This window comes from Macrotis lagotis, chromosome 1 (genome assembly GCF_037893015.1).
Source record: "Macrotis lagotis isolate mMagLag1 chromosome 1, bilby.v1.9.chrom.fasta, whole genome shotgun sequence".
NCBI lineage: Eukaryota > Metazoa > Chordata > Mammalia > Peramelemorphia > Peramelidae > Macrotis > Macrotis lagotis.
Window position 1 is genome coordinate 585,365,638 of NC_133658.1, and position 26,667 is coordinate 585,392,304.

General features: G+C 36.9%; 1 protein-coding gene across 5 annotated transcripts in view; it reads left to right on the forward strand.

Annotated features, from left to right (window-relative positions):
- Window positions 1-26,667, forward strand: part of EPHB1 (EPH receptor B1) — an 890,754-nt gene that overhangs the window by 183,668 nt on the left and 680,419 nt on the right. The window contains exon 2 of one of the 5 annotated variants that reach the window (XM_074214827.1): window positions 23,632-23,798. The exons of the other annotated variants lie outside the window; for them this stretch is intronic. Within the exon in view, the coding sequence (XP_074070928.1) occupies window positions 23,792-23,798 (7 nt within the window). The 5' untranslated portion in view covers window positions 23,632-23,791. The remainder of the gene's footprint in view (window positions 1-23,631; window positions 23,799-26,667) is intronic. 5 annotated transcript variants of the gene reach the window in all.

The following is a 26,667-nucleotide window of genomic DNA, read 5'->3' on the forward strand; positions in this document are numbered from 1 at the left end:
CAAAGGGCTAGAGAAAGGAAGGAGTGAAAGATGATTCAGAGATATTGACCCCAACTGTTGAAAGAATGGAGATGCTATTAATATAACTCTGAAGGGGAGCTGCTTTGGGTGAAGAAGATGCTGATTAGTTTAGATTTTACCATGTTGCTTTTGAAATGAGGGCAGGATATCCAAGTGGATATATCCAGCAGGCAGGTAAAGATACACCATTGGTGCTCAGCAGAAAGGTCAGAGTCAATTATGTCCTACTAGAAATTGAAACATGGAAGTGATGAGATCATGGATAATTGCTTTAGGTTGGAAGGGACTTTTTTTCCTGAAGGAGTAAGTGAAGAATAGAGGGCTCAGGCCTGAACCTTGATCAGTGTTCATATTTAGGGGGTAAGAGAATAAAGAGGAGTCAATGAAAGTGACTAAAGTATGGCCAGAGAGGTAAGAGCAGAATCAAGGTGGTGTTGCATTAGAGAAGAATCCATTGACAAGAGTGCTTAGTGTGACAGAGAAATCTAATATGTGGGACAAAGAAAAAGTTATTTGGGACACTGGAGAAAATAGTTTCAAAAATGGTTGGAACAGAAGCATCATTACAGAGTGTTTAGGGTTCATTTAATTACATTGCAGCAACGGGATTCCATATGGGCAACTATAAGGTTCAGGCACTGAATATCTAGTATGTGAATTGCCCAGGTTCCATGCTACTCTTTTTTCTTAATTTTACCCATTTTTCTGTGTTTTGTTTTTCCACCAAAACTGAGCAAATAGCAGGAGTGACAGAGACTCAAAGCGAGCCAATGGACCCTTTGTCAACCTCCCAGCTATGAGATTTGATGGGGAAAGAGACTGAAGTGATTGGATTAAAATGGGGTTTTGAAATTATATGTGTCTTGTTGTCTGTGGTCATAATCCCGGCAGGATTTTATCTATGTTGTTACTGAGGGTAACTGAGATTTGATTACACCCAGCATCCAGAGTGGCAGGGTGGAGCAATCTCTTCTAAGTTAGTTGGGAAAAATCCTGATTTAATGCCACTGAATAAGTAAGTAGTCTATGGTAAAAGGCAGAAAACACATGAATGGGGGAAAGTGAAGAAGGTAGAAATAGCTTGTGACTCTCCTATTAATATTTTACAATTATAAAGCCCACTCAACAGTTTGCCAGATCAATTTATCTACATTGTTTCCTTCTGACCTCAAAACAGCACCATGAAGTCACTTAGTCAACATTTTTTTTTATTAAATGCTTATTAAGTCATTTAGGCAGAAGAGGCAATATTATATTCATACAGATGAAGAAACAAGATTTAGAAATATTGACTGATTTTTTCCCAAGTTGTCCTGTATTGGATCTGACCCAGGTTCATTCAGAATGAACATTTTTAGGTCATTCAAAAATTCATGAAAAGAGATTTTATTTAACCATAATCAGGAAAGGATATTCTACAGTGATGTGCAAACACCTTGAGCTGATTCAGCCAAGAGTTTCCCATTCTGGTCCAATAGGCAAGCATCAGAAAATACCTGGAGCTCCTCAGGCTATGGTGATTAAAAAGTGATATCAATGAACTAAGCTATTAGTCTGTTGAGCCAATCAGGACATGAGAATGATTTTAATGCCTTTTAAGAAAAAAAAACTAGCCTAATTTGCAGATGATTGTGAAAGGTGACATAAGTAACTTGACTTGTGGTTAGTAAAGGTAGTTGAGATGAGACTGGAATCTAGTTCTTATAAAGATGCTGTTAACTCATTTCAGTTACATCCAACTCTTCATGACTCTATTAAGATTTACTTGGCAAGATACTGGAGTGGTTTTCCATTTCCTTCTCCTCATTTTTCAGATGAGAAAACTAACGCAAATGGGATTAAGTGACTTGCCCAAATTCACAAGCTAGTCAGTGTCTGAAGTCAAATTTGAACTCAGATCTTCCTAATTTCAGCCATAGCACTCCTAACTAACTTCTCGTAACTTAGTCCAGTGCTCTTCCTTTTCTTTGGGGATGAACTTCAGGCTTTGAATTCTGGATCTAGGATTCCAGAGAAATGAATATATCTTTACTTTGTCTTTTTTTTAAGCCTCTGATGTTTGCTACCATCTATCTTTGGGTAGGCCACAGCCAAATGTGTTCAACAATAATGTAAAGATGCTCATATATAGATGATGTGCATGTATTTATAAGAATATACATTTTGAGTTGTTTTTTTTAACTGAATTTGTGCTGATATATACACACACGTCTGATTCTCCCTCATGACCAATACCATGAAGTTTCAAGACAGCTGGTTTTGGTTAAGAGTAAACTCCTGGGCTATGGAAAAGAGCAAAGCTGACTGGGCCCTTCAGGGTGGGATGTTTGCTGTCATTGTATACATTTGGGTTTGCAAGATCAGCCTCCCACTGATCATTTATTTATTCATGTATTTCCTTATTTGTTTATTTTACATTTGACTCTTTCTCTCCCATGTCTTTTATAGCAAATCAAGTTACTGTGTCTCATCTATTTAACTGCTCAAATAATTATCTCTCACACCTGCCTCTTTGTTTCTGTTTCCACCATCATCAGCCCAAGACAGGTCCTTATTACCACCCACTTTGACCATTTTTAATAGCTATTTCATCTTTAATTATTTTAAATTTGAATTGGGGAGAATTAAATGTATTTGTTTGTAGGCAGATGGGAGGGTTTGAAGATACATGAGAAAGAGGAAATGATAATTGGAGTAGGCGAAAGGATCAAGGACATCCCTAAAGGGATTTGTCTTAGTAAAGAATGGTGTTCCCTCTATTTCTGAGCCATAAGGAAGGGAACAAAAAATTGATGATGGTACTAGGAATTTTTTTAGTAATAGAAAGAGGGTACTTAGCAAGAGGGTACTTTTTTATGAAGTAGGAGGCTAAGTCATTTGCTGTCAATATAAAACACAGGGGAGTGACTAGGGATATTATGGGAAAAGAAAAATGGCACAGAAAAATCAATTTTTTTGTAATAACAAAGAGAATAAAAAGGAAAGAATAAAAGAATTTATAAAAGTAGTGAGGGCCCATTTGAAGTTGTATACCATAAATGTATATTCAGTGCATCTTACTGATGCTTTTGTAGTAATGTTCAGTAGTCAGGGATGAAGGAAAAAAGAAAAAGATGTCAGGGGGTCATCCAATATTGTGGATTAGAAAGCCAGGAATAATGGAAAGTCAGGGCCATGAGGGATTCTTTTGTCATGGCTAGTGAATCATTAAAATGGCAGACCACTGGGGTCAAGGATGGTTAAGGAAACAAGTGTAGTCAGGAGTGATCAAGGGGCCAGCTATCAAAGTGGGTCAGTCAGTTGGTGAGCAAGCATTTATTAAGTGCTTATATGTATGGTGTTTTAAAAAAAAGAAGGCAAAAATGTGATTCCTACCTTCAAGGTAGGTGACCCAGTGGCCAGAGTGCTGGACCTGACATCAGGAAGATTCATCTTCTGAATTCAAATCCAGTATTAGACACTTCCTAACTGTATAACCTTTCACTTAACCCTTTTTGCCTCAGTTCCTCTTCTGTAAAATAAATTGGAAAAGGAAATGGCAAACCACTCTAGTATTTTGGCCAAGAAAACCCCAAATAGAATCATGAAGAGTCAGACAAGACTGAAAAATGAATGAACAATAGCAATAATATCCTCAAAGAACTCTCATCCTAATGGAGGAGATGAAATGAAAATAACTGCATATAAAAGGAACATACAATAGAAATGGGGATAATTTTGAAGGGGAAGCACTTGGGTAAGTCTAGAAGGGGACACAAGAAAATTATTTTCGTGGTGGGATTTAACTTAGGTCTTAAAGTAATCCATAAGAGACAGATCACAAATATGAGAAATGAATATTCCAGAAATGGAGACATGAGGATGAAAACCAAGTTTAGCATGCTTAGAAAGTAAGAGAGATGGAATAATTAGAGACTGTGGTTGGAAACTGGTATTTCTAGGCAGCATTTTATAGTGAGATGAACCTGGATTTGGAGTTAGGCAACCTGGGTTCTAATCTTGGCTTTGTCACTTATTATCTGTATGATTTTGGGCAAGTTGCTGAACCTCTCTGAACCTCAGTTTCTTCAACTTTAAGATAAAAGGAGACTAAGGTCCTTTTTTCTTCAAACTCTAAGTTCTAATACTTTTGAAAATAAGAAGGTATGGGAAATTATCAAACTCATATCTTGCTTAAAAGAGTCACCAGCATGAGTGTTAAAATTCCTGAGGGATTTATGTGGCATCTGTGGTCCTTCATTGTTTAGTACAATTCTAACTGTCTTGTCTAACCTTTTATTTCTCTCTGTAGGGTCAAGTCTGAAGCCAAATTGGACTATTCCTGGTTTTCAGAACTTATGTCCACTTTCATGCTTTAGTACCTGTGTAGATGTTATTCTCTATATCTGGAATTTCCAAACCCTTCCTCAAGCCCTCTACTGAATTCCTACCTATGGTTTGAAGTCTAAATCAAATTTAACCTCTACCAGGAAACCTTTGATTAGTAATAGAAATAGCAACTCAATTGGTAATTCCCTTCCTCCTTTGAACTTTCTTGAATATTTCTCTTGTATCTACCTTATATACTTGCATTATTTTTTATAATTATATACACTCTTACATAATTATGACTATATATATATATATATATTTGGTAATATTATCTATATACACTTACATTATTTGTTGTAATTATTTGTGCATGTGCCATACACCCTCTATATAGTATAAGCTCCATGAGATTTTACTATATTTTATGTTTTATATAGTATTCTACCATAGTTTTTTGTACCCAAATAGATACTTGATAAGTATTTGTGAAATTAAATTCCTCTTAGGTTTGAAATTAGATCAAACTGCTACCACATGGATAGTAAGATGGTGGCTATGACCTCAACATTCAAAAGCTTGGTTTAACAAGCTTGGTTAACCAAGAGAAAAAAATTTTCATGCTTTTCTGTTCAAGTATGTTTTTCAATTAAAAATATAGGAAGTTCTTGATATTATTCTTGGATTTGTACTTAAGAGTTTGATGAATGTGAAGCAGTAGAGGATCAAAGCAAAAAAGGGAAAGAGATCTCCTCCAGTAGCCTGCAGAAAGACCCCAACCTGAGTCAGGGATTCTGGAGGAGTAGTCCTTAGCCCTGGAAACCAATGAGTTGATAAGGTCATAACCAGGTTTTACTGTATGCCTAAGAAAACATTAACAGTGTGTCTTTATTAAAGAACGTTTGCCTAAATATTTACATGAGACACTATTTAGAATAAGATTTAAAGAAATACAAAGTCTTGGTACAATTTAGTATCTTGCTCACTAATGTCTACCATAAACTACTTTTTGTACTTTGCTTGTCTCCTCAGCTTTGAGTAGGGTACATATTTCTAAATCATTCTGAGGTAGTCTTGGTACTTAAATCACACTGTGATGCAGCTTATAAAAATCCTTCTAGACAACTTTCCTTCAGCTTTTGCTGTGCTCTTCAATGAGAGACCTCCAACTCTCTGCTTAGCATTTATCAGAATAAAGACTTCATTTGATTTACCAATTTCCTTGTTCTCAGCTTCTTCATCTTTCCTCATGGCTTAGCATGGAGAGAGAAAAAAAAAATAAACCCCGGAACATGATGCTTCTGGTCCTCATGGAAACACCACAATTTTCTTTTTTCTTTTTTTTTTCCACTCAGAAGAGAGTAATTTTCCCTTCACTCCACCTGACTAACTTGTTCCAAGCTTTCCCCTTCCTTTCTGATATCTAACTGCTAGGTATTTACTGATTAATTTACATCCTGAATGGTCCCCTAGCAACTATCACACTCTCAGGATTAGGTACTAAACTGCTCTTTGATACAAATTGCTTCTGCAACATCTGCTTTACCAAACCAATTTATACCTGAACTTAACTTTTAAAAGCACATTTAAACAGAACACAAGATTTTAAAAGAGACATATAAAGTGATTTCACCATATAGATATTGAACCCAATCTTACCCCAGATGTACATACAACTTAACTGCCCTAAATAATCAGTAGCTACTCAAAACTGTCCTCTTTGATTTTCCATCAGTTATAGAATCATAGATTTTAAAGCTGGAAAGGATTTAAAGGTGTTGTTCAAACCATTTCCCTCAAAAAATGTAGATAAGGCAAACAAACTCCAGAAGAATAAATGACTTAGGGGTGGCTAGGTGACACAGTGGATAGAACACTGGCCCTGGAGTCAGGAGTACCTGAGTTCAAATCCCACCTCGCACACTTAATAAATGCCTAGCTGTGTGGCCTTGGGCAAGACACTTAACCTGTTTGCCTTGCAAAAATCTAAAAAAAAAAAAAATGACTTATCAACAGGCACAGACCTACAATATGGCTAAAGATGCTATTTGAACTCCTTTTCAGGCTTCTCCTATAGAATTTTTATGGCAGCTAGTTGGCAAAGGGCAGGTATGGGGGAAACTTTTTTCTACCAAGAGCCATTTGGATATTTATAACATCACTTGCAGGTCATTCAAAATTATCAACTTAAATATGAGCCTCCTATATTTGGTCAAACATTTAATTAATTAACGTCTAAAAAAGATCCTAGATATATAGAATTTCTAATCCTGCTGTGGCAGCTCCAGGTCAAATACTTCCCTGCCCCTGGCATAGGAATTAGCATGCTACATATGGAGTTAGATATATTTGAGTATGACTCCTGCCTTAAATACTTGCTTGCCTGTCCTTGAATAAGACAATTGACCCCTTTCAGTCTTTGTTTACCTATCTGAATATAGAGATAAAATAGGGATAATAGTAAAGCCTACTTTACAAGGTTTTTGTGAAGATCAAATGAGATAGTATGTAAAATACTTTAAAAATCTTAAAGTGAAATGAAATAATGAAAAGCAAAATGAATAGAACCAAGAGAACATTGTGTGCAGTAACAGGAATATTAAGAACAACTTCTGGTAAATAAGTTATTTTGATTATCATAGATATCCAAATTAACTACAAAGGTCATATGAAGGAAGATGTCATCTGCATCCAGAGAAAGAACTGATAAATAGAAGTCTGTATAGAACAATTTTACATATGTAAACCTAAAGATGGCTATCTCTAGGATGGGAGGAGGGGAAAAAAGGAAAAAAATTACATGATGACTTTATTATATAGGAATAGCAAGTTGTACATAATAAATTTGCAGTTTCATATGTAATTTTTATTGTATTATACTATGGACATGCTTGTTTTATTCCATAAATTAAAAATAGAATGAATTTAAAAAGAAAAACTTAAAGTGCTATATATCTTAATTTTAGGCATCATTATTTTTTTATTTTCTTTATGCCACACTGCCTCTGGATAATTACCAACCTTGGTCACTTTTTTGAAGTAAAGCTAAGAAGATGCATGATTATAAACTCTATCTCGTTTACTCAGAGCCTCAGGGAAATGTCACATCTCAAATAACCAGGGCTTGGGGAACAACTTTCCCACTAAAAATAGCTAGTGGGTCACGGGTATTTCTTGAACTTTGGCTGTTTCCATTGTTTCTATTTCCAGCTCCAAATCCTTGGGTAACACTTGAAGAATCAAGGAAAAGAAAAGAAAAGAAAGATGGTGTTTGTGTTTGTACAGAGAATGGGAGGAATAGACACCTGCATTCAGGAGATTTCTTTTCCCTCTCACTATGTTCATTACTGAAGAGATGGTGTTTCTTTCTTGACTCTAGGAAAGAAACCCTAAATCACAAAGATAGGGAAGTGTGTTGGTGGTAGAATGGTGGTATCATGAATAGGGCACTTCCATTACTATAATTCCCTTTGAGACTCACACTTCACATTATTATTACATATTATATTATTGTCCTTAGTGCATAGCTTACCTGATTGCCAGGATGGCTTGCTCAGCAATGGGGTCAAGCTTGAGAAGGCAGAGAATTCATATGTAGAGCTTAATATTTCTTCTCATTTTCAAGCTGTCATCATTGTTTAGATCTGGTTGAATACCAAGAACGTCTCCTGCAGGGTTTTTGGTCTTCTGAGTTCAAAATATGAGAAGAATATAAGACATACAGAAAAGCAAACCAAGGAATACTCTTATTGTAGAAAAGGCAACAGGAAGCATGCATTACTATGTTCTTAGGTTAAAGAATGATCTTTAGTTACTATAATAGCAAGACTGAGAGGGACACCCTGAAGAAATAGTATCTATCCCTGTGCAAAAAGGAATACTTAATGTTCAACAATTCAATTCAGTTCAAGAATTTATTGATGGATACTAAAACAGGCTCTAGAAATCCAAAGAGGGAAAGAAATTAAATAGTCCCTTCCTTCAAGGAGCGCTTTCTCTCTCTCTCTCTCTCTCTCTCTCTCTCTCCTCTCTCCTCTCCTCTCCTCTCTCCTCTCTCCTCTCTCTCTCTCCTCTCTCCTCTCTCTCTCTCTCTCTCTCCTCTCTCCTCTCTCCTCTCCTCTCCTCTCTCCACTCTCCTCTCTCTTGCTCTCTCTCTTGCTCTCTCACACACATATTCTCTTTCTCAATTCTCTCTCTCATATATATAATTCATACATGTTAATTATCTGTTATTTTATATATATGTAATCACAGAAAATTAAAATAAAAGTAACTTAGAAGGGAGGGAGCACTGACAAATAAGAGCTTTATTAGGTTTGTAAGCAAAATGAATTAACTTGGGACAGATGCATTTGAGTGGGATGAGAAGCAGGAAGAAAGGTATTAGGGACATAGAAGAATTTGAATTTGCTTTCAGTTTTGATAGAATGAGGGTGACCTATTCCCCAGAAGAGATTATGTCCCTTGTGTTTTTGGAGGTAAATGCTGTTGGAAGTTGAGAGTTGCAAGGGGGAAAAGCAATGAAAATGAGATGCTGGGGGTGGCTGCAACAGGATTCAAGGCAGCAAAGATCCACAAGTCAAGACTAGGAAGAAACATTGCCCATCCCTTTCCCCAACAGATGTCAGTGCCCTGGTGTAGAACCTTTTTTGCTGACATTTATTCATTTAGTTGTGGCCAACTCTTTGTGATCCCCTGGACCATAGCCTGTCAGACCCTCCTATCTTCCACTATCTCACAAAGCCTGTCAGACTTATGTATCTTGCTTCCTTGACACTATCTATCTCAAGCTCTGCCATGCTCCCTTACTTTTGCTGTCAACCTTTCCCAACATCATTGTCTTGTCCGATAAGTTTTGTCTTCTCACTTTGTGATCAAGTATTTCAGCTTTAGTATTTTACCTTCCAGTGAAGTGTCTGAATTAATTTCTTTAAATATTGACTGAATTTGATCTCCTTGCTATCTAGGGGTCTTTCAAAAGTCTTCCCCAGCACCACATTCAAAAGCATTGATTCTGTTGAGCTCAGTTTTTCTTATAGTCCAACTTTCACAAATATACATTACCCCTTTGCATCATGGTTTTAATGGATCTTTGAATCAGAAAGTGTTTTATATAGAAGGTAACATCTGAGTTATGCTCTGAAAGAAGCTAGGGATTCTAAGAATGAGAGAGTTGCATTCTAAGCAAGAAAGGCAAAGCTGTAAGAGTCAAAAATGGGACACACTTTTATTTTAATAAAATTTAATTTCTTCAGAGAAAGAAATCCCTTAATAATTTGTAGGAGACAGTGGAAAATACACTGGATGAGGAGTCAGTAGATTGAGTTTTAATTCCTGAATCTGTTCATCAATGGCTGGGCTATCTTTAAGATTTTCTGTGTCTCAGTTTTCCCATTTGAAAAATGGGGGATAATACTTCCACTACCTAACCTAAAAGAGTTGTTGTGAGACTCAAATGAGATAATTAATGTAAGGTTCTTTCTTTCTTTCTTTCTTTCTTTCTTTCTTTCTTTCTTTCTTTCTTTCTTTCTTTCTTTCTTTCTTTTCTTTCTAAGAGTTAGAACTCCATTTTATAAGAGATCCATGGGTAGATTTTCATAGTATCATAAAAACCACATTTCCAGGTACATTTCTAATAATCAGCCTAGTGGTCACTGACTGACTGTCAATGTCAATGTGTATAGTAGATGGGTTAATTTTGAAACAAGTAAGACTTTGGTTCAAGTCTTATTTAAGCACATAGTAGCTGTGTAACCATGCATTTAACCTTTCAGTGCCCTAGTTAACTTTCTAAGAGGATAAGTTATACTGGAGTTGTGTCTTTGTGTGTGTGTGTGTGTGTGTGTGTGTGTGTGTGTGTGTGTGTGTGTAGAAAGCTTTTTCATACTGAAAGTTCCACACACAAAACTATTGGTTGGACACTTTTTGACTTCCTTAAGTTAACTAAGTCATCTATCTATTCATCTGCCCTCCTTTCTTTTCCTATAATTTCTCTTTGTGTGAACTCCTTCACCTGTCCATTCTCCATTTCTCATCCTTATATTCTTGCCTTGGTTAGACCAACTTGGTCCATGGATATAAAGCAACCTCTTCCCTCTGATTTATTATATTGCATACTTCTTCATTTTCAGGTCACATCTAAAGACTCACAGAGTGTTAAAGCTAGAATATAACACCTTGGAGCTTATCTAATATCAAACTCCTATTTGACAGATTAAGAGATTTAGGGTCATCCATGTGAAATTATTTGTTCAAAGTCACATTACGAGTGTGATAGAGACAGAACTCAAATTTGAGATTTCTGATGCCAAGTCCAGAGTTCTTTCTATCATACTCCATTGGTTCTCAAGATCACCTTTATCAGTATGCCTTCAAGGATGCTCTCAGATCATTCTCTAGCCTACTAATGAAATAATGGTATACTTTTTGTTTTCTATACACTATTATACTTTTTCATTATATATTAATATATGACTGTGAGTCATGAAAACTACTATCTTAGAAGAATGAAAAATGAGTGCCAGGCAGAGGGTAATGGAAAGAGAAGTATGTGGTAGGTGGCAGGAGACTGTCATATTACAAAACAAAGCCTTGTCTTAGAGGAAGGTACTCACTCCCTCTTCCCTTCTGACTCTAGGACTCCCTGGTTTCATTTAATACTTTACTTGAATGCCACTTTTCTATATGAAATTTTTCCTGATCCTCTCACCAGCTAGTGGCCTTACTTCTAAAACTATCTTACATTAATTTTGTATGTATGCATCTATCTCTGTATTTCTATATCTATTTATCTATTTTTAAATTTGTCTTATCTATGCTTCCATATCTGTTTCTATTATGTATGAATGTATTATATATGTATCTAATCTATCTGTATGTATATATATCTATATTCACACAAGTGCATAACTATTTATATATGTTCACATATATATATATATATATTATATATATATACACACATATATACAGCAATTAGATGAAAGAGTCTGGTCTGGAGTCAGGAAAACCAGAATTCAGTTTCTATCTTCAGAAACTTATGAGCTGTATGACTCTGGGCAAGTCACTTCACCCAATTTGCCCTAGATTCCTCATCTGCAAAATGAGTGAGAGAAGGAAATGGCAAACCACTTCAGTATATTTGCCAAAAAAAAAACTCAAAAACCAAATAGGGTCAAGAAAGAGCCAAAACTACTGAAAAGACAGAGCCACAAAATGCATAGATACAGGTATATATACATATATTATGTATTTAGTTATACATGTGCATCTTGTCTCCCCTATTAAGCTGGAGGTTTTTTGAGGGCTTGGACTTTTGCCTTTATATCCTTACCCACTAGCACAGTGCCTGTCACACATAGTGTTGTTGAGTCATTTTTTCAAGCATTGCTGACTCTCATGACCTTGTGTGGGGTTTTCTCATGATCCAGGGTCACAGTAAGTAACTGAGACCCTGAGACCAGATTTGAACTTAGGAAGTCGAGTCTTTCTGACACCTGACCCATCTTTCTATCAGCTGTATGCCTAACTGCCTATTATATAAAAGATGCTTAATACATGTTTGATGCTTAAGTGAGTATCAGAGGAAGAATGTTAGGACAATATATGGTAGGAAAAAAGGAGATGACTTTGTCCTATGACAAGACTGAGGAATAGCCAGTGGATGGTCTAAACATACCATTAGTATGTTCAAAGTGTCAAGGAAGTCAAGGGAGTAACCCCCCTCCAACCCATCCAACCCTTGGATGGAACTTTTAGGAGGCTACTGATGCCCACATGATGGGCAGTAATGGCTAGGTTTTGATATGTGTCATTGGAGGGATTAACTCCAGTGATGAAATGACTAGAATATTTGATATATTTATTATTTGTATATCTGAAGAGACAATATGGCATGGTAGTAAGACTTGGTGTCAGAAGGCTTAGATTTTGTTCCTTCCTCAGACAACTATGTGAATGCCAAAAGATATGTCACTTTACATGCCAGAGCTTCAGTTTCCTTATCTGTAACATGGGCTTAACAAGACTTTTACTAACTTTCTCAAAGGGCTGATGTCAGAAAAGTGTTTTCAAATCTTAAAATATATATACATATGTGTCATTATTGCTTATTATTATTATGCCTTTTCAGGACAGATACCATGTGATACCAGGTCCTCCAAGGACCTGTGGTTGCCAGTGCTTTGGCCACTCCTTAAATTGATATATATCCCAAATCACATGTTCTTAGGAGAAAGCTCTTAATGAATTGATGTGTTCATTGAAAGCATTCCAAACTCGTGTTGTTCTGTTCAGCCACAATCTGACATAATGTAGCTTGTCTCTTAGACAGTGATGTTGTTTTGGCCTTCTTTGATACCAAAGGACAAGAACCAACTAACCAAAACTCATCATCTTGTGATCAAACCTCTGAGGTTTGGGTCTTTCTGAATGTAGAATGTCATCCTTATATTACAGATGCAAAGTTCATGACTTAGTCAATGTCTCCAAACTTTCTATCTTAGTGGGATCTGCTAGAGCTTGAGTCCATTTGGCATAGATCAGGAGAGCCCTGTGTCCCTTCCATATGACAGTGAAATATTACAGGAAGAATGTGGAAAATTATCTTTAGAAATTTTCCTAAAGACTTAGCACACTACTGTATGTTGATACAGTAGATGACCTGGTGACTCATTAGGACCATCCCACTGGCACTAGGCTATGCTATGCCTGAATCATCTCAGGAAAAAAATGGGTTTCTGCTTATGCTTATAGCTTTTTCAGGAAGGAGTAAGAATTTAAATAACCTTCTCTACCCCAGTCAGTGAGTTCCTTCTAGTATCCATTATAGGGTATTCTTTGAGGAATTTCTAATTTTTTCCCCCTGATATCTCTCTTAGTCCAGTGATCTAAAATGAAATTTCTATCCTATAAATGGGCACATTTCCCAGCCACATGTTTGTATAGGAATGGCCTCCTTTGTATCTTAGAACGGTTATCCCAATGACATTTAAGAAGACAACACATTGTTCCTCAGAGACAAATAACCTTTCCATAGAGTCTAACCCATTCTGTCTTTTCTATCCTTGATTAGAAAGGAATTCACTTGATTCAGTGAATTTCCCAGGCAGCTCTATCAGTGACACTTTCAGAATTTGTCTATTATATAATCAGGGCAATAATTTACATTGAAATTTAGATACAACTTGGCAGAACAAGTGTTTCCTAGTTAAATAGAAATATAGTCAAACTCCTTTGACTGAAATTCTAGGTCATTCACAATCTGACTTACAGAGGATACCAGAGCCTAGGCAAGCACTGCAGTGGGGTTTAGGCTATAAAGAGGATGACTTCTAGACTCCTCAACCCAAACCAGAAATTTACAGAGGAACCTGTGGAATGTTGGAAAGATGCTAGGATAGAGCAGTCACCAGGGCTAGTGGAAAACAAAGCACAAAGGAGAAAGCAGGAAACTTCCTGGAGCCTTCCAAGGTCCTAGCCCTCCCTATCTAAGCTCTGTCACACCTTGGCCCAGGTGGCCCCACTTTTCCCCAGTTAGAAGAAGAGTACAGAAGAAATAGATCCCGAGACCTGCCCAATCCCAAATGAGCCCCACTTTAGTCTTAGCCTAACAAGGAGCTGCCTCAGAACTTTTGGTGGGAATTCTAGAGGGGCATCACTGCCCCAGACAAGTTGTAGGAGACAGGCATCATGCAAAATCCAGTAGGAGCAGTCCCTAAAGTGCTATGGTGGGAAGAAAACAGGATATCCAGTTTATTCTCAAAAATCTATTTAGAGCAGAAAGTCACCGATGATTCTATCTAAACCAGAAGCAGAAGGTGATAGGGTCTATACTAGAACAGTTTCCAACAGTATTCTGTGAAGGGTTATTCAACAGAAACTATGAGTCCAAGACATTAAGAGCATCTTGAAGATAACAGATACCCTGTTATCTACAATATAGGAAATGTGAGTTTGCCCCTCCTCATATATTTATTGGCCATATATATTCCCTAAAAGGCATGGTTGTGTTCTGATTCTGTGCTGTGTCTGATTCTCTGTGACCCACTATGAGGTTTTTCCTTGGAAAAGATACTGGAATGGTTTGCTACTTTTTTCACTAGGTCATTCAACAGACGAGGAACTGAGGCAAATTAGGTCAAGAGATTTCCCAAGGTTAAACAGCTAGTAAATGTCTGAGGTTGGATTTGAACTCATGAAGAAGAATCTTTCTGACTCCAGTCCCTAGTAATTGTATCACCTACTTGTCCCACCCTCAGAGGGACCTTATGACTTCCATGTGTTTCTACTCTTCCTATTGATCCTAGGTATATTTGTGGGAACCTAACTTTTTATGGAGAAGTCATTTTGTTGCTCCATTTTTTAAACTACACCTTAAATAACACTGCTAATATTTTTTAAGTGTTTTGCAAACCTTAAAACATCATGCCATTGTTAACTACTAAATAAATGTCTTTGATTCAAGCTAATTATGTCCTCTTTCTGACTATTGAGAATAAACACACCAAGTATAATTTCTGATTAACTTGAACCTGAGTAACTGTATTTAAAAGGACCTGCTTTGTGAAAGTTGGGGTATGTGTGTGTGTGTGTGTGTGTGTGTGTGTGTGTGTGTACATGCCTGAATGTGTGTACATAAGTGTGTACATAAATATATACCAAAATATGTACTATATGGCAAGAGAGGCACGAGCAGTGAGGTATACCTGGAAGGTGAAGGTGCTTAGGTTGAGCATTGAAGAAAACTGAATTCTAAGAGGTGGAGGATGAAGAGGAACAGCTAAGGCATGGACATGGAAATGGGAAATAGAGTTTTGTATGTAAAGAGCAAGCTATAAGATGGCCAGTTTGACTAGACTATTTAGTGTGTGAAAGGGCATCTTAGGCAATAAGGTTGGAATGGTAATTTGGTGTTTGATTGTGAAGAACTCAGAAGATAAGATCATTTGTTACTTGGTCTTTCCCAAAGGGATGGATCCTCCACAGAGGAACTCATTATCAAGCTGATTGTAGAATTGATTGTAGAAGTCAGCTTTTATTATTTTTTTTAAGTATCAAAAGTACAATTTCTCCTCAACCAGGTACTAGAAGCTTCCTGGGTGTTCCATCAGTTATCTTTGGTCAAAGTCTAGTGATCTACATCTAGGCCATAACTAGTTGTCCTACCTTTATCTTGCCATTGGGATTCCGATGACTCTCAGGGAGAAAGTTAGCCTGTTGTTTTTGCACAGCCCTCCATCACTTAAATCCAATTCAACTGCAAATCTAGACTTCACCTTCCTTAGGTCATGGTCCTCTTTAAGAAAGAAGGACAAATAATATAAGACAATAAGTTTGTTTAGCAAACTTCTTTAAACCCATTGGTTGTTTAGAAAAGTGCCCCAGGCCCATTGGAAGCCTCTATGATAGGCATTTATCCCAGACCTTTGGTGTCTGTCCCACCTTATTTGATACTACAAATCCTCCTTGATAAGTAATTTTATTCTTTGTTACTTTGATTCACTTTAAGGGAATTCTTTGCAGTTGGCATTTCCTCATAACAGCCTCAATGAATCTGTCCTGAGTGCCCTCTCTCTTCCTCTCCCAACTTCAGAGGAGGTTTTCTGGAGAAAAAAATCACAATGTCTGCCTTTGAAAAGCTTACCTTCCCCATGTGGCTGGAAGCAGACTTTGATCTTTGTACAGTTTCCTGCTGTGTTTTAAAGCTTTAATTGTATGCTTTGGAGTGTTGTTGGTTTTGTTTTTTATTTTTTTCCCCTTTCTTTGGTTTGGAGAGTCTGTGGCAGGTGGAACTTTAAGGGTCTGGTTCATTTCACACCATCCACCTGAGGTTGTTGACTGTGAGAATAAAATTAGCAATTATAATAACAATAGCAAACACCATCTTTGTTAATACTAACTCAGGTTTATGTGGTGCATCTTAAAATTTGCAAAATGTTTTTTTCCCAATACCCCTGTGAGAAATGCAGTACAAATTTGATTTTCCCTGATTTGCAGTTGTGGAAGTTTAGGCTCAGATTGCTTAAATGAATTTTAACTGCCATCATATAGCTAGTATGGTCTTCCTCTACTGAACATAAGCTCAGTGAGGGCAGAGACTGGCTTGTTTGCTTCTACCTAGATACCCAGATCTTACCATAATACCTAGAGCATGTTGTTCAATTCTTTTCAGTTATGACTGATTCTTTGGGACCCCATTTGTAGTCTTCTTGGCAAAGATACTGGACTGGTTTGCCATTTCCTTCTCTAGATCCTTTTACAGATGAGGAACTGAGGCAAAAAAGGGTTAAGTAACTTTCCAGGGTCACACATCTAATACATATATGAAACTAGATTTAAACTCAAAAACTCAGATCTGACATCCTATATGCCGTGCTACCTAGCTGTCTGCCACATAAATGCTTAATAAATGCTCTAATTCTCATTCTCTCTCTCTCTCTCTCTCTCTCTCTCTCTCTCTCTCTCTCTCTCTCTCTGTGTCTGTCTCTGTTTATCTCTGTGTCTGTTTCAATCTCTCTCTGTCTCTGTCTCCCTCTATCTCTGTCTCTCACTGTCTGTCTCTCTCACTGTCTCTCTCTCTCTCTCTCTCTCTCTCTCATTTGTCACTCTTTCTCTTTCTCACTACGTCTCTCTCTCTCTCTCTATCTCTCTCTCGATGAGATTCAACCAAAATCTTATGACTAAAATCTCCTCACATAATTTATTAACTCTTTGTCTTCAACATTTATACATTCATTCCACTCTTCACATGGCTCCATATTACTTGAGAGGTTTTATATATATATTTGAATTTCTCTCTTGAATTATAAATCTTCTGGGGACAGGAACCATATCTGTATAATAAATACTAGCAGAAAAGAAATGTAGTAGAAAGAATAAGGTTGAGCGGCAAGGCCTTGTATTCTCATCCCTTCTCTGCTATCAATTAACTGTACACCATTTTATGTTTCTAAGTCTCAGTTTTTTCATCTGTCTAATGGGAAGGTTGAACAAGATCAACCCCAGAATACCTATTGTATATACAATCTCTTTGTGCAATAGACAACATATGAGGACAGAGAGGCATAGAACAGACACTTAGGCAGTGGGGATGGTTTTATTAGGGTTGGGCATTCTGAAGGTAGAGACCACTAAAAACTTTGTATCCCTCTTACACCAATGGGTTTCAAGGTCAAGTTAATGACTATGACCCCATGGACAGACTTTTGCCTGAGGATACTGTTTCTATCCAAAGAATATTGCTTCATGTTGTGGTACTTCCTGCAGGAAGGGCCATCAGTGTAATCCTCACTGTCAAGGGTTCTAATGGGTTAACTTCAAAGAGAATCCCTGAAAAGTTCGTCTCACCAATTAGCTCTCTGCCAGCTCCTTCTGTCTCAAGGAATTTGGTATTTAACTACTTTTCTCTCTCATTCACCTGAGCAAAGCCGACCTGCAGCGAGCCTGTTTTCACATGAGCCCTCTCTGGCTATTTTAAGATCAGCTGTCACCTGTCCTCTCTAGGGATTGCAATCCTGAGTCAAGATGGCCTAGTTATGTAATGTTCTATCACAGTTATCTGTGAGGCATTGGGTATAAATTCACAATAGCACTATTACTGCTGTCAACAGGACACCTGAATGACCTGTGGCCTGCTACTTCCTGGCTGGTATCCCCAAAAGTTGTTTGTACACAAAGACTGCTCTACTCACCATTCTTTCTTTGCAGAAAGATTTCTGAGACTGTTTTTCCATCTCTCAGCTATCAAGAGCTCAGCCTGGTATACCAATAACATCATTGAACTTAAGAGACAGATGATCCAAGTGAAAATTCCTGGCCATGCCACTGGCTAGCAATGCACCATGTGCAAATCACCTTATTCCTGGGTTTTTCCCATTTGTAAAGTGGATCCATAAAACTTGAACTGCCAACTTCACAGAGGTGGAGTGAGAACAGTACTTTCTAAGACTTTAAGCAGTTTTTAAATGCAAGTAATCATTATTTTGGAGAAGGAGGCAGACTTTTTCCTGGAATGCAAAAGACACTTTAGAAAGGGCACTATTCCTTTATTCCAGGTATACTTAACCAGTTAACAGAAGATTCATTGAACATTTACTTATTGGCTTCTATTTACATACTAAGAAGCAATGTACCATGATGGAAAGAGCTGATCTATAGAAATATAAAGGTTGCCTAAATGATAAATCATCATTTTGGCAAACGATCCTGAGACATTTAGAAAGATAAAATTAATCACCCCCTTATAGATATATAACAGCTTTCCCTGGGGAGTGAAAAGTGTTTTATAGAGCTTACAAATTAATTCTCATCACATCTGTAGGAGGCAGAGGGCAGAGGTTATCTACCTTTTTTTAAAAATAGAGATAAAAGCATAGAAGGTGACAGTGTCTTTTTAAACACTACCTAGGAAGAATGAGCCAGAAAGGGGAAGTATACATCTAGCCAGTAAAGAATAACATCTCAGAATGAGATTTAGATTTTCTGATCACAGATGAAGATATTGGAATGGTGGGGTCCTGGTCAGGGATGGAGTGCACCCAATGGCAGCTAACAATATATTTGCTTGAAGACTTATGACCATGAACATATTGATTTATGCTGAAAGAAAAAGGCAAAAAAGGGGATAACTAGCTATGTATAGACAGTGGATACTCTAGAGAACAGAAGATGTGACAGGAAAAAAGAAAGCCAGTAAAGTGAATCTGTAATTCACAATATCTTAAAGCCAGCAACAGAATCACAAGTCTAGAAAGGACCTTGGAGGTCATATAATCCAATCCTTTCATTTTACAGATAATAAAACAGTGGTTCATGGAAATTTTATAACCTATCCAATGTTATATAAGGAGCAGATTGTCAGAAGGGATATTAAGACACTGACTTTTTTAGCCAATAGATTCTCCCCTATTGTTCCATGTTGCTGTGGTTGGTCAGCAGTGTCCAACTCTTCATGTCTCTATTTGGAGTTCTTTTTCTTTTAGGTTTTTACATGGCAGTGGGGTTAGATGACACCATTTGGTCACTCAGCTAGGTAATTATTAAGTGTCTGAGGTCAGGGGGCAGCTAGGTGACACAGTGGAAAGAGCACTGGCCCTAGAGTCAGGAGTACCTGAGTTCAAATCTGGCCTCAGACACTTAATAATTACCTAGCTGTGTGGCCTTGGTCAAGCCACTTAACCCTATTTGCCTTGCAAAAACCTAAAAAAAAGGGTCTGAGGTTGGATTTAAACTCAGGTCTTTCTGACTCCAGGGCTGGCACTCTATTCACTGTGCCACCTAGCTGCCCCATGATTTGGAGTTTTCTTGACAAAGATACTATTGTGGTTTGTCATTTACTTCTCCAGCTCATTTTACAGCTGAGGAAACTGAGGCAAACAGAGTAAAGTAGCTTGCATGGGTCACACAGTTAGTAAGTTAACAGAGGTCAGATCTTAACTCGGGGAGATAAGTCTCTTTTCATTTCCAGTCCAGTGCTCCGTCCACTGCACCACCTAACTGATCACCCTGTCTATATTGTCTCATAAATATATAATGCACAAAATCTGACTAATAAATAAGACAAATTAGAGATCTTAATGCAAGGTGATAATTCAATCTCAAAAGTATAACTGAAATGGGATGTGACTCATGACTGGAATATAGTGCTTTGGCAGGACATATAACTATATTTTAAATTTGTAGTATATTATTTGTGAGGGCCTCATCTTCAGAATGATCATAAGGAGATGATTTTCAAAAAATAATATTTATAATCCCACAAAAATCAAACAAACTAGAAGAGAAAAATGATTGCATACAAAACTAAAAATGATCATCATTAATATTTCTCTAGGGCCATGAGTATTAGTCATATTTACTTATATTGCCTCATTTAGGTCTCATACTCATTTTGACTGTGAGGGAGGTAGTAGAGATATTTTAACTCCCTTTTGACTGATCAGGTTATGGAGGCTCAGAGAAATTTAACAACTTTTCCAGGATCACAAGGATATAAATGGTAGAGGCAGGAAATGAACCCAGGTATTTCTGACTGAGTCAGCTATGTAGTCCAGTGGATAGAGCATTGAATTTGGAGCCTGGAAGACCTGAACTCAAATTTTAACTCAGACACTTACTGGCTCTGTGACCCTGGGCAAGTCACACTTAATTTTGGTTGGCTCAGTTTTCTTATCTGTAACTGAGCTGAAGAAATAAAGAGCAAATCACACTAAAATCTTTGCCAGAATTGATGGATTGGTGTGCTATGGTCCACAGGGTCAAAAATTGTTGGACATGACTGAACAACAATTTTTGACTGAAAGTCAGATGCTACCTCCGTTAAACTATATTATTTCTCAGTGGTAGAGATGAGAGTTATGATTGGGTTTGATTTTTGTTTTTTCTCCTAGGAGTTTTATGGATTTATGTGTGTGTGTGTGTGTGTGTGTGTGTGTGTGTGTGTGTGTGTGTGTGAGAGAGAGAGAGAGAGAGAGAGAGAGAGAGAGAGGTAAATGGAGAAAGTGGCAGTTATGGTGATGTGCTCTTCTACATTGCCTAATGTTTATTCCCAACACAATTGTAAGCCTTTTAAGGGAAGGTTGGGTTTCTCATATTGGACACATACACACAGCATTAAATGGGGGATTAAAAAGTGAAAAGGGGGTGGAAAAACAGATAATTTAATTTGAATACATATTAAGAATCTGCTATACTCCAGGTTCTGAGATACAAAGCCAAAGTAAAAAGATGCCTCTACCTTGAAAGAATTTACAGTCTATTAGTTTTATGTAAAAAAAAAGAGAACAACAGGATAAAATTCATCTGGAACTCATTTTCCTTTAGATAATCTTGGGGCGGAGGCAGGGAGGTCTGGAAGAGCTCTGAGTATCTTTATATTTTCAATGTGAGCTTGATGAGATAACTCCCTCCAAGAGTGCACAATTTCTAACCATTTATCTGGTCCTCATTTTTTTTTTTGAGGATGATGTCTGTCTATGTTTTCCTATAAATCCTTCATAGGGCAGGAGAAAGATGATGTCTACAGTGGATCCCTTATCATTGTATGATACCAAATGGAACACAAGGTTGTCCATTTTTGTTCTTGTTTCAAGTGATTCCAGTCATCAGTCTTTGGGTTGATATTCTCAATGAGTTTATCTTTTCAGTTACCATGCTACTAGGACCAGAAGTCAGGTGCCAGACGACTTAATTGATTCATTCCCTGAGAAAATCCTCTCTTGGGACTTTGCTGCTTGGTTAGTAGCTGTCTTAGTTCCTGCCATACTTCATTCCCTTCATTTTCCAGACATCTATTCATCTTTGTAGCTTCTCTAAGTTCTCTCTCTCTCCCCCCCCTCTCCCCCATTTCTGTCTCTGTCTCTCTTTCTGTCTATCTCTGACTTTCTGTCTCTGTGTTTGTGTCTCTCTGTCTCTGTTTCATTATCTCTGTCTATATCTCTTTGCTTCTGTTTCTCCCCCCCCTCTTAGTTACTTCTATTAGAACATAAGCCTCTTAATAATAATTGCTAGAATTTGTACACACACACACACACACACACACACACACACACACACACACACCCTGGGAAGTATGTGCTCTTTATTATTATTCCTTTTTTACAGATGAGGAAACTGAGGCACTGAAAGATGAAGTGACTTGCCCAGGATCACACAGCTAGTGAGTTCATCTGAGATAGGATTTGAAGTTGGGCCTTTCAGATTGCAAATCTAATGCTCGATCTACTGCATCATTTCACTCTCTCTAGTTCTTATTAGCAAGCTTTGAGGGAAGAGATCATCTTTGCTTTTGTTTTAGAATCTTCATCACTTAGCACAGTTCTTACTTGGCAAATTGTTGTTATTATTTAATCAGTGCATTTGTATCCTACTTTTGTGGCCTTGTAGACCATAGCACATCAATACTCTCCATGGGGGTTTTTTGGCAAAAGTATGGAGTAGTTTGTCATTTCCTTCTATAGTGGATTAAATGTAACTGAGGTAAAGTGACTTGCCCAAGGTCACAAGCTAGTAAGTGTTTAAGGCTGGATTTGAACTCAGATCTTGCTGCTTCTAGGTCTAGCATTCTATCCATTTCGATGTCCCTATTTGTCATATAACAATCTTTTAATAAGTGCTTTATAAATTCATTCAATTCAACTCATATAGCCATTCATCCCTATGTCTCACATTTTTAAAAAAGTTTTTGTGTTTCTTCACATTTAAGGATTCTTGCAAAAAGGATATCCTTTTGCAAATCCTCAATATATGATATACTCAGCATCCTAAAGACCTTTTTCTGTTCCTTTGATATTTAGCTGATGGCAGTGAGTCTTTCAGGATATCCATTTGTTCCCTCTATCTATTGCTAGAACTTCCTCCTTTCTCACTCAAATAGAATTTTAAATTTATTTATTTTTATTTTTTATTTAAGGCAATGGGGTTAAGTGACTTGCCCAAGGTCACACAGCTAGATAACTATTAAGTATTTGAGGTAGGATTTGAACTCAGGTACTCCCAACTCTAGGGCCAGTGCTCTATGCACTGCTTCATCTAGCTGCCCCTCAGACATAACTTTAATGACACCTTAATACTTCTTTTAAAGTCAATTACATCATTATTGGTAACAGATTATAACCTTCTTATACCACCATGGGTCTTTCTATAATCTTTTGGTTCACTCACAACTGAGATTTTTTTGAAATATGATTGTTCCTTCTACATAGAGGCTTTCCTCATGATTTCAATATATTGTGGTTTGGCATAAGAAATGAAATAGGATTTTGGGGGGAATTTTGTAGAAGCCACAGATGACATATGAAGAACAGTAGATGACATAGAAAAAGTTTAAAAACTCAGAAATGTATAAAATAAAGGTATAGTATTGTATATTATCAACATATTTTATCTTTTAATACCATAATAATTCAGAATTCTTCTCCGATACAAAGGGAGAACCAAAAAATTTTTATGTGGGTTTTCCAGCTTATGGGGATATAACCTCTTTGATGTGGAAAGAATAATTGTAATGGTTTTGCACAAGGTAAAGACATATAACATCAAAGGAAGAGGAACATGGGTGTTAAAATTGATGGACTTTTGAGACAACTTGTCTCTTTGATGACTGACATTCCTGCCTAATTTTGCAAATGTGGTCCAGGCTGATTTCTTCATATTCAAAACTGGACATGGATCATTGTTCATCTGTAGCACCTGTCTTAAGATAAGATATACTGATGTGGACTAAATGAATTACCTTTCCAACTGCATGTCAATTTGGTACCATGACATTCTCCAATCATTTACTTTGTTTCTCCTGATAATCAGGATGATGTCTTTTGAGTGACTGTGGATTTCATTGAGGAGGCCCTAGAGTTTTCTGGAGTCCTATACAATCAACACAATGTCACCTATCAGCATCTCTCAGTTGACAGGAGATCACTCATCTATTTTGATTTTGACCAGGAAATGCTCTATGATGACATGAATGTTTGGTGAGTGTGTATATCCCAGTTAAATCCCTCAGTTTGTGACTGAAACCCAGCAGCTGATGAACGAAGTGATTTCGGTGGCCTTGTCATGGAAGACTTGTATGACCTGAGTATGTGTGTGAGAGACATTTTATTAGAGGGGAACTTTTACAATGTATTTTGTTTTACTAACTCATATTCTTATTAGCACCTACCTTACAATGTTATAATAAGGATTGAATGAGTTTTAAAACTTCATAAATCTTCAAGTGCTATAAAAGGTTAGCTAATTTTATTATTGTCATCCTCCTCATCATCATCATCAGTAGTAGTAATAGAGAAAAAGAGCATGAGATTTTATCACCTTTATATGTCTGTGTAGAATCTATGAAGATGGAATTTGCTTTAAAAATTGCCTGCTTATATCTGCCTATTACTGCTTCATATTTGAATACAAGAATACCTTCACTGGATTCACAGTTTCCCAAAGATTTTATAGAAATATATATATATACACATTAACAGCTTTACAAAGATTTTATAGATATAAGAAAGTAAGTATATGGGTCAGTTGTGGTTTCTGTGTTTTTGGCCATCTTTTTCCTTGACTATTATACTATCCACGATCTTTTCCAGTTTTGAAATCTTTTCCTTTTTAAAATAGGTTGGAAATTGATTTTGTCTTTAAAATTATATTTCTCTATATGAATTTCTTCTGGGATAAAAATAGGTTTCTATCTACATGTTTTTTTTTCTGTGTATTTGGTCAGGTCTAACCACTGTTTGTGACTTCAATTTCTTAAGCAATATTGCTCTTTTTCCCTAGAGAACATAAGGCATGAAGGTGGTAAAATTTAGAAGTGGGTAGGAAACCAATATCATTAGATATGAATGAATGAAATGAATGCTAGATCTGAAGTCATGAAGATTTGGGTTCAAAACCAGTCTCAGATATGGTTTCAGCTGTAAGATCACGGACAAATTACTTAACCTCTGTCTACCTCATTTTCCTCAGCTATAAAATAGGGATAATAATTGTGTCTATTTTACAGGCTTGTTGTGAGACTCAAAAGAGATAATTTTTAAAGTGCTTGGCATAGTGCCTAACCCATGGTAGTTGCTTCATAAATGTTAGCCATCACCACAGAAAAGCTAAAAGTTTTGTTTTCATTTCATTTCATTGCTATTTGAAGTCCTTCTTCCTAGAAAAAAAAAGACAAAAAATAGTCAAGATAAATAAGGAGTTATTAATGTTGTACTTCATTTCCTTAAAAGGAATTATCTTTAAATCCAGATTATATCTCAGGGTAGTGAAAAAGTCTGGAAGATGCATTTTCTAAGTAGATATCAATGACTTAAAAAAAAGACTGAAGAAATAAATTTCTGAAGTATTAGAGACAGATAAATGTACCATGTTCAAAAAAAGGGGGAAAGCTATTCACACCATCTGTTGGTAATCTTGTTTTGCTTTGTTTTTTAGGTTTTTTTGCAAGGCAATGGGGTTAAGTGGCTTGTCCAGGGCCACACAGCTAGGTAATTAAATGTCTGAGGCTGGATTTGAACTCAGGTACTCTTTTTTTTTTTAGGTTTTTGCAAGGCAAACAGGGTTAAGTGGCTTGCCCAAGGCCACACAGCTAGGTAATTATTAAGTGTCTGAGACCAGATTTGAACCCAGGTACTCCTGACTCCAAGGCTGGTGCTTTATCCACTATGCCACCTAGCCGCCCCGATGAACTCAGGTACTCTTGATGCCAGGGCCGGTGCTCTATTCAGTGTGCCACCTAGCTGCTCCTCATCTGTTGGCAATCTTGACTTTGATCCTGAAAAAATTCTAAAATATATTGTTTTTATTGATAATTTTGTTTTTATATTATTTATATTTCCTAATGTATCCTTTATTCCTCCTCTTCCTGAAGAAACAAGCCGTTTAGAAAAAAAATAAACAAACATAAATAAATAAAAACAGGAAAAATAACTTGGCAAAACTGACTTCCATATTGAAAACTGCCATTTATATAGTGTTCCATATCCATAATCCTTTATTTTTGGAAAATATGGAGGAATTCTTTCTCATATTTCTTCTTTGGGGCCAACCTTCATTATTATAATTCTTCATTGACTTTCTTATGGTATATGCCTAGAAATGGAGTCTCTGGATCAAAAGCTAGGAATGTAATTAAAGAGATGGTCTGTGGGCATTTAGAAAGGGAAGTAGTGATCATTAAGGCCCACCATAGATCCACAAGAATAGGTTATACCAGGATAAATAGTTTAGGGCCCTGTGGTAGATATCCCAAGCCCATATTTTGAAGAGGCATTTGACAAGTCTATTGTGATATCTTTGTGGAAAAGATGAAGACCTAGAAAATCTTATGCTTTTGTGTTTTCAGAACTAGTTGAATGACCAGATCCAGAGTAATGATAAAGGATCAATGTCAAATTGGAAGGAGGTCTCTAGTCCATTTCCTCGGGGATTTGTCCTTCGTCCTATTCTGTTCAATATTTTTATTGATCCCTTGAATAAAGGCCAGATGGGGTGATTGACAAAAATATGGAAGAGAGAGAGCTAATTCAGACTGGATTTCAGAAACAACTGACATTTATATTGGGCTTTAAGGTTTACGGAGCACTTTACACATTCATTATCCTATTTGACCCTTATAACAACCCTGTGAGATAAGTGCTACAGCTGTTATCTTTATTGCTATTTTACAGCAGAGGAAACTGAGACTGAGAGAGTGGTTGAGTGACCTGTCCAGAATAGAACAATTCATCAAATATAGTAAGATGAAATTTAATGGGAATTAGTGTAAAATTCTATAATTGGATTCAGATAAAAATCTAATGTACAAGTGTATAGGGCTTATGCTTTGGGTGGATTGAAAGCTCAGTC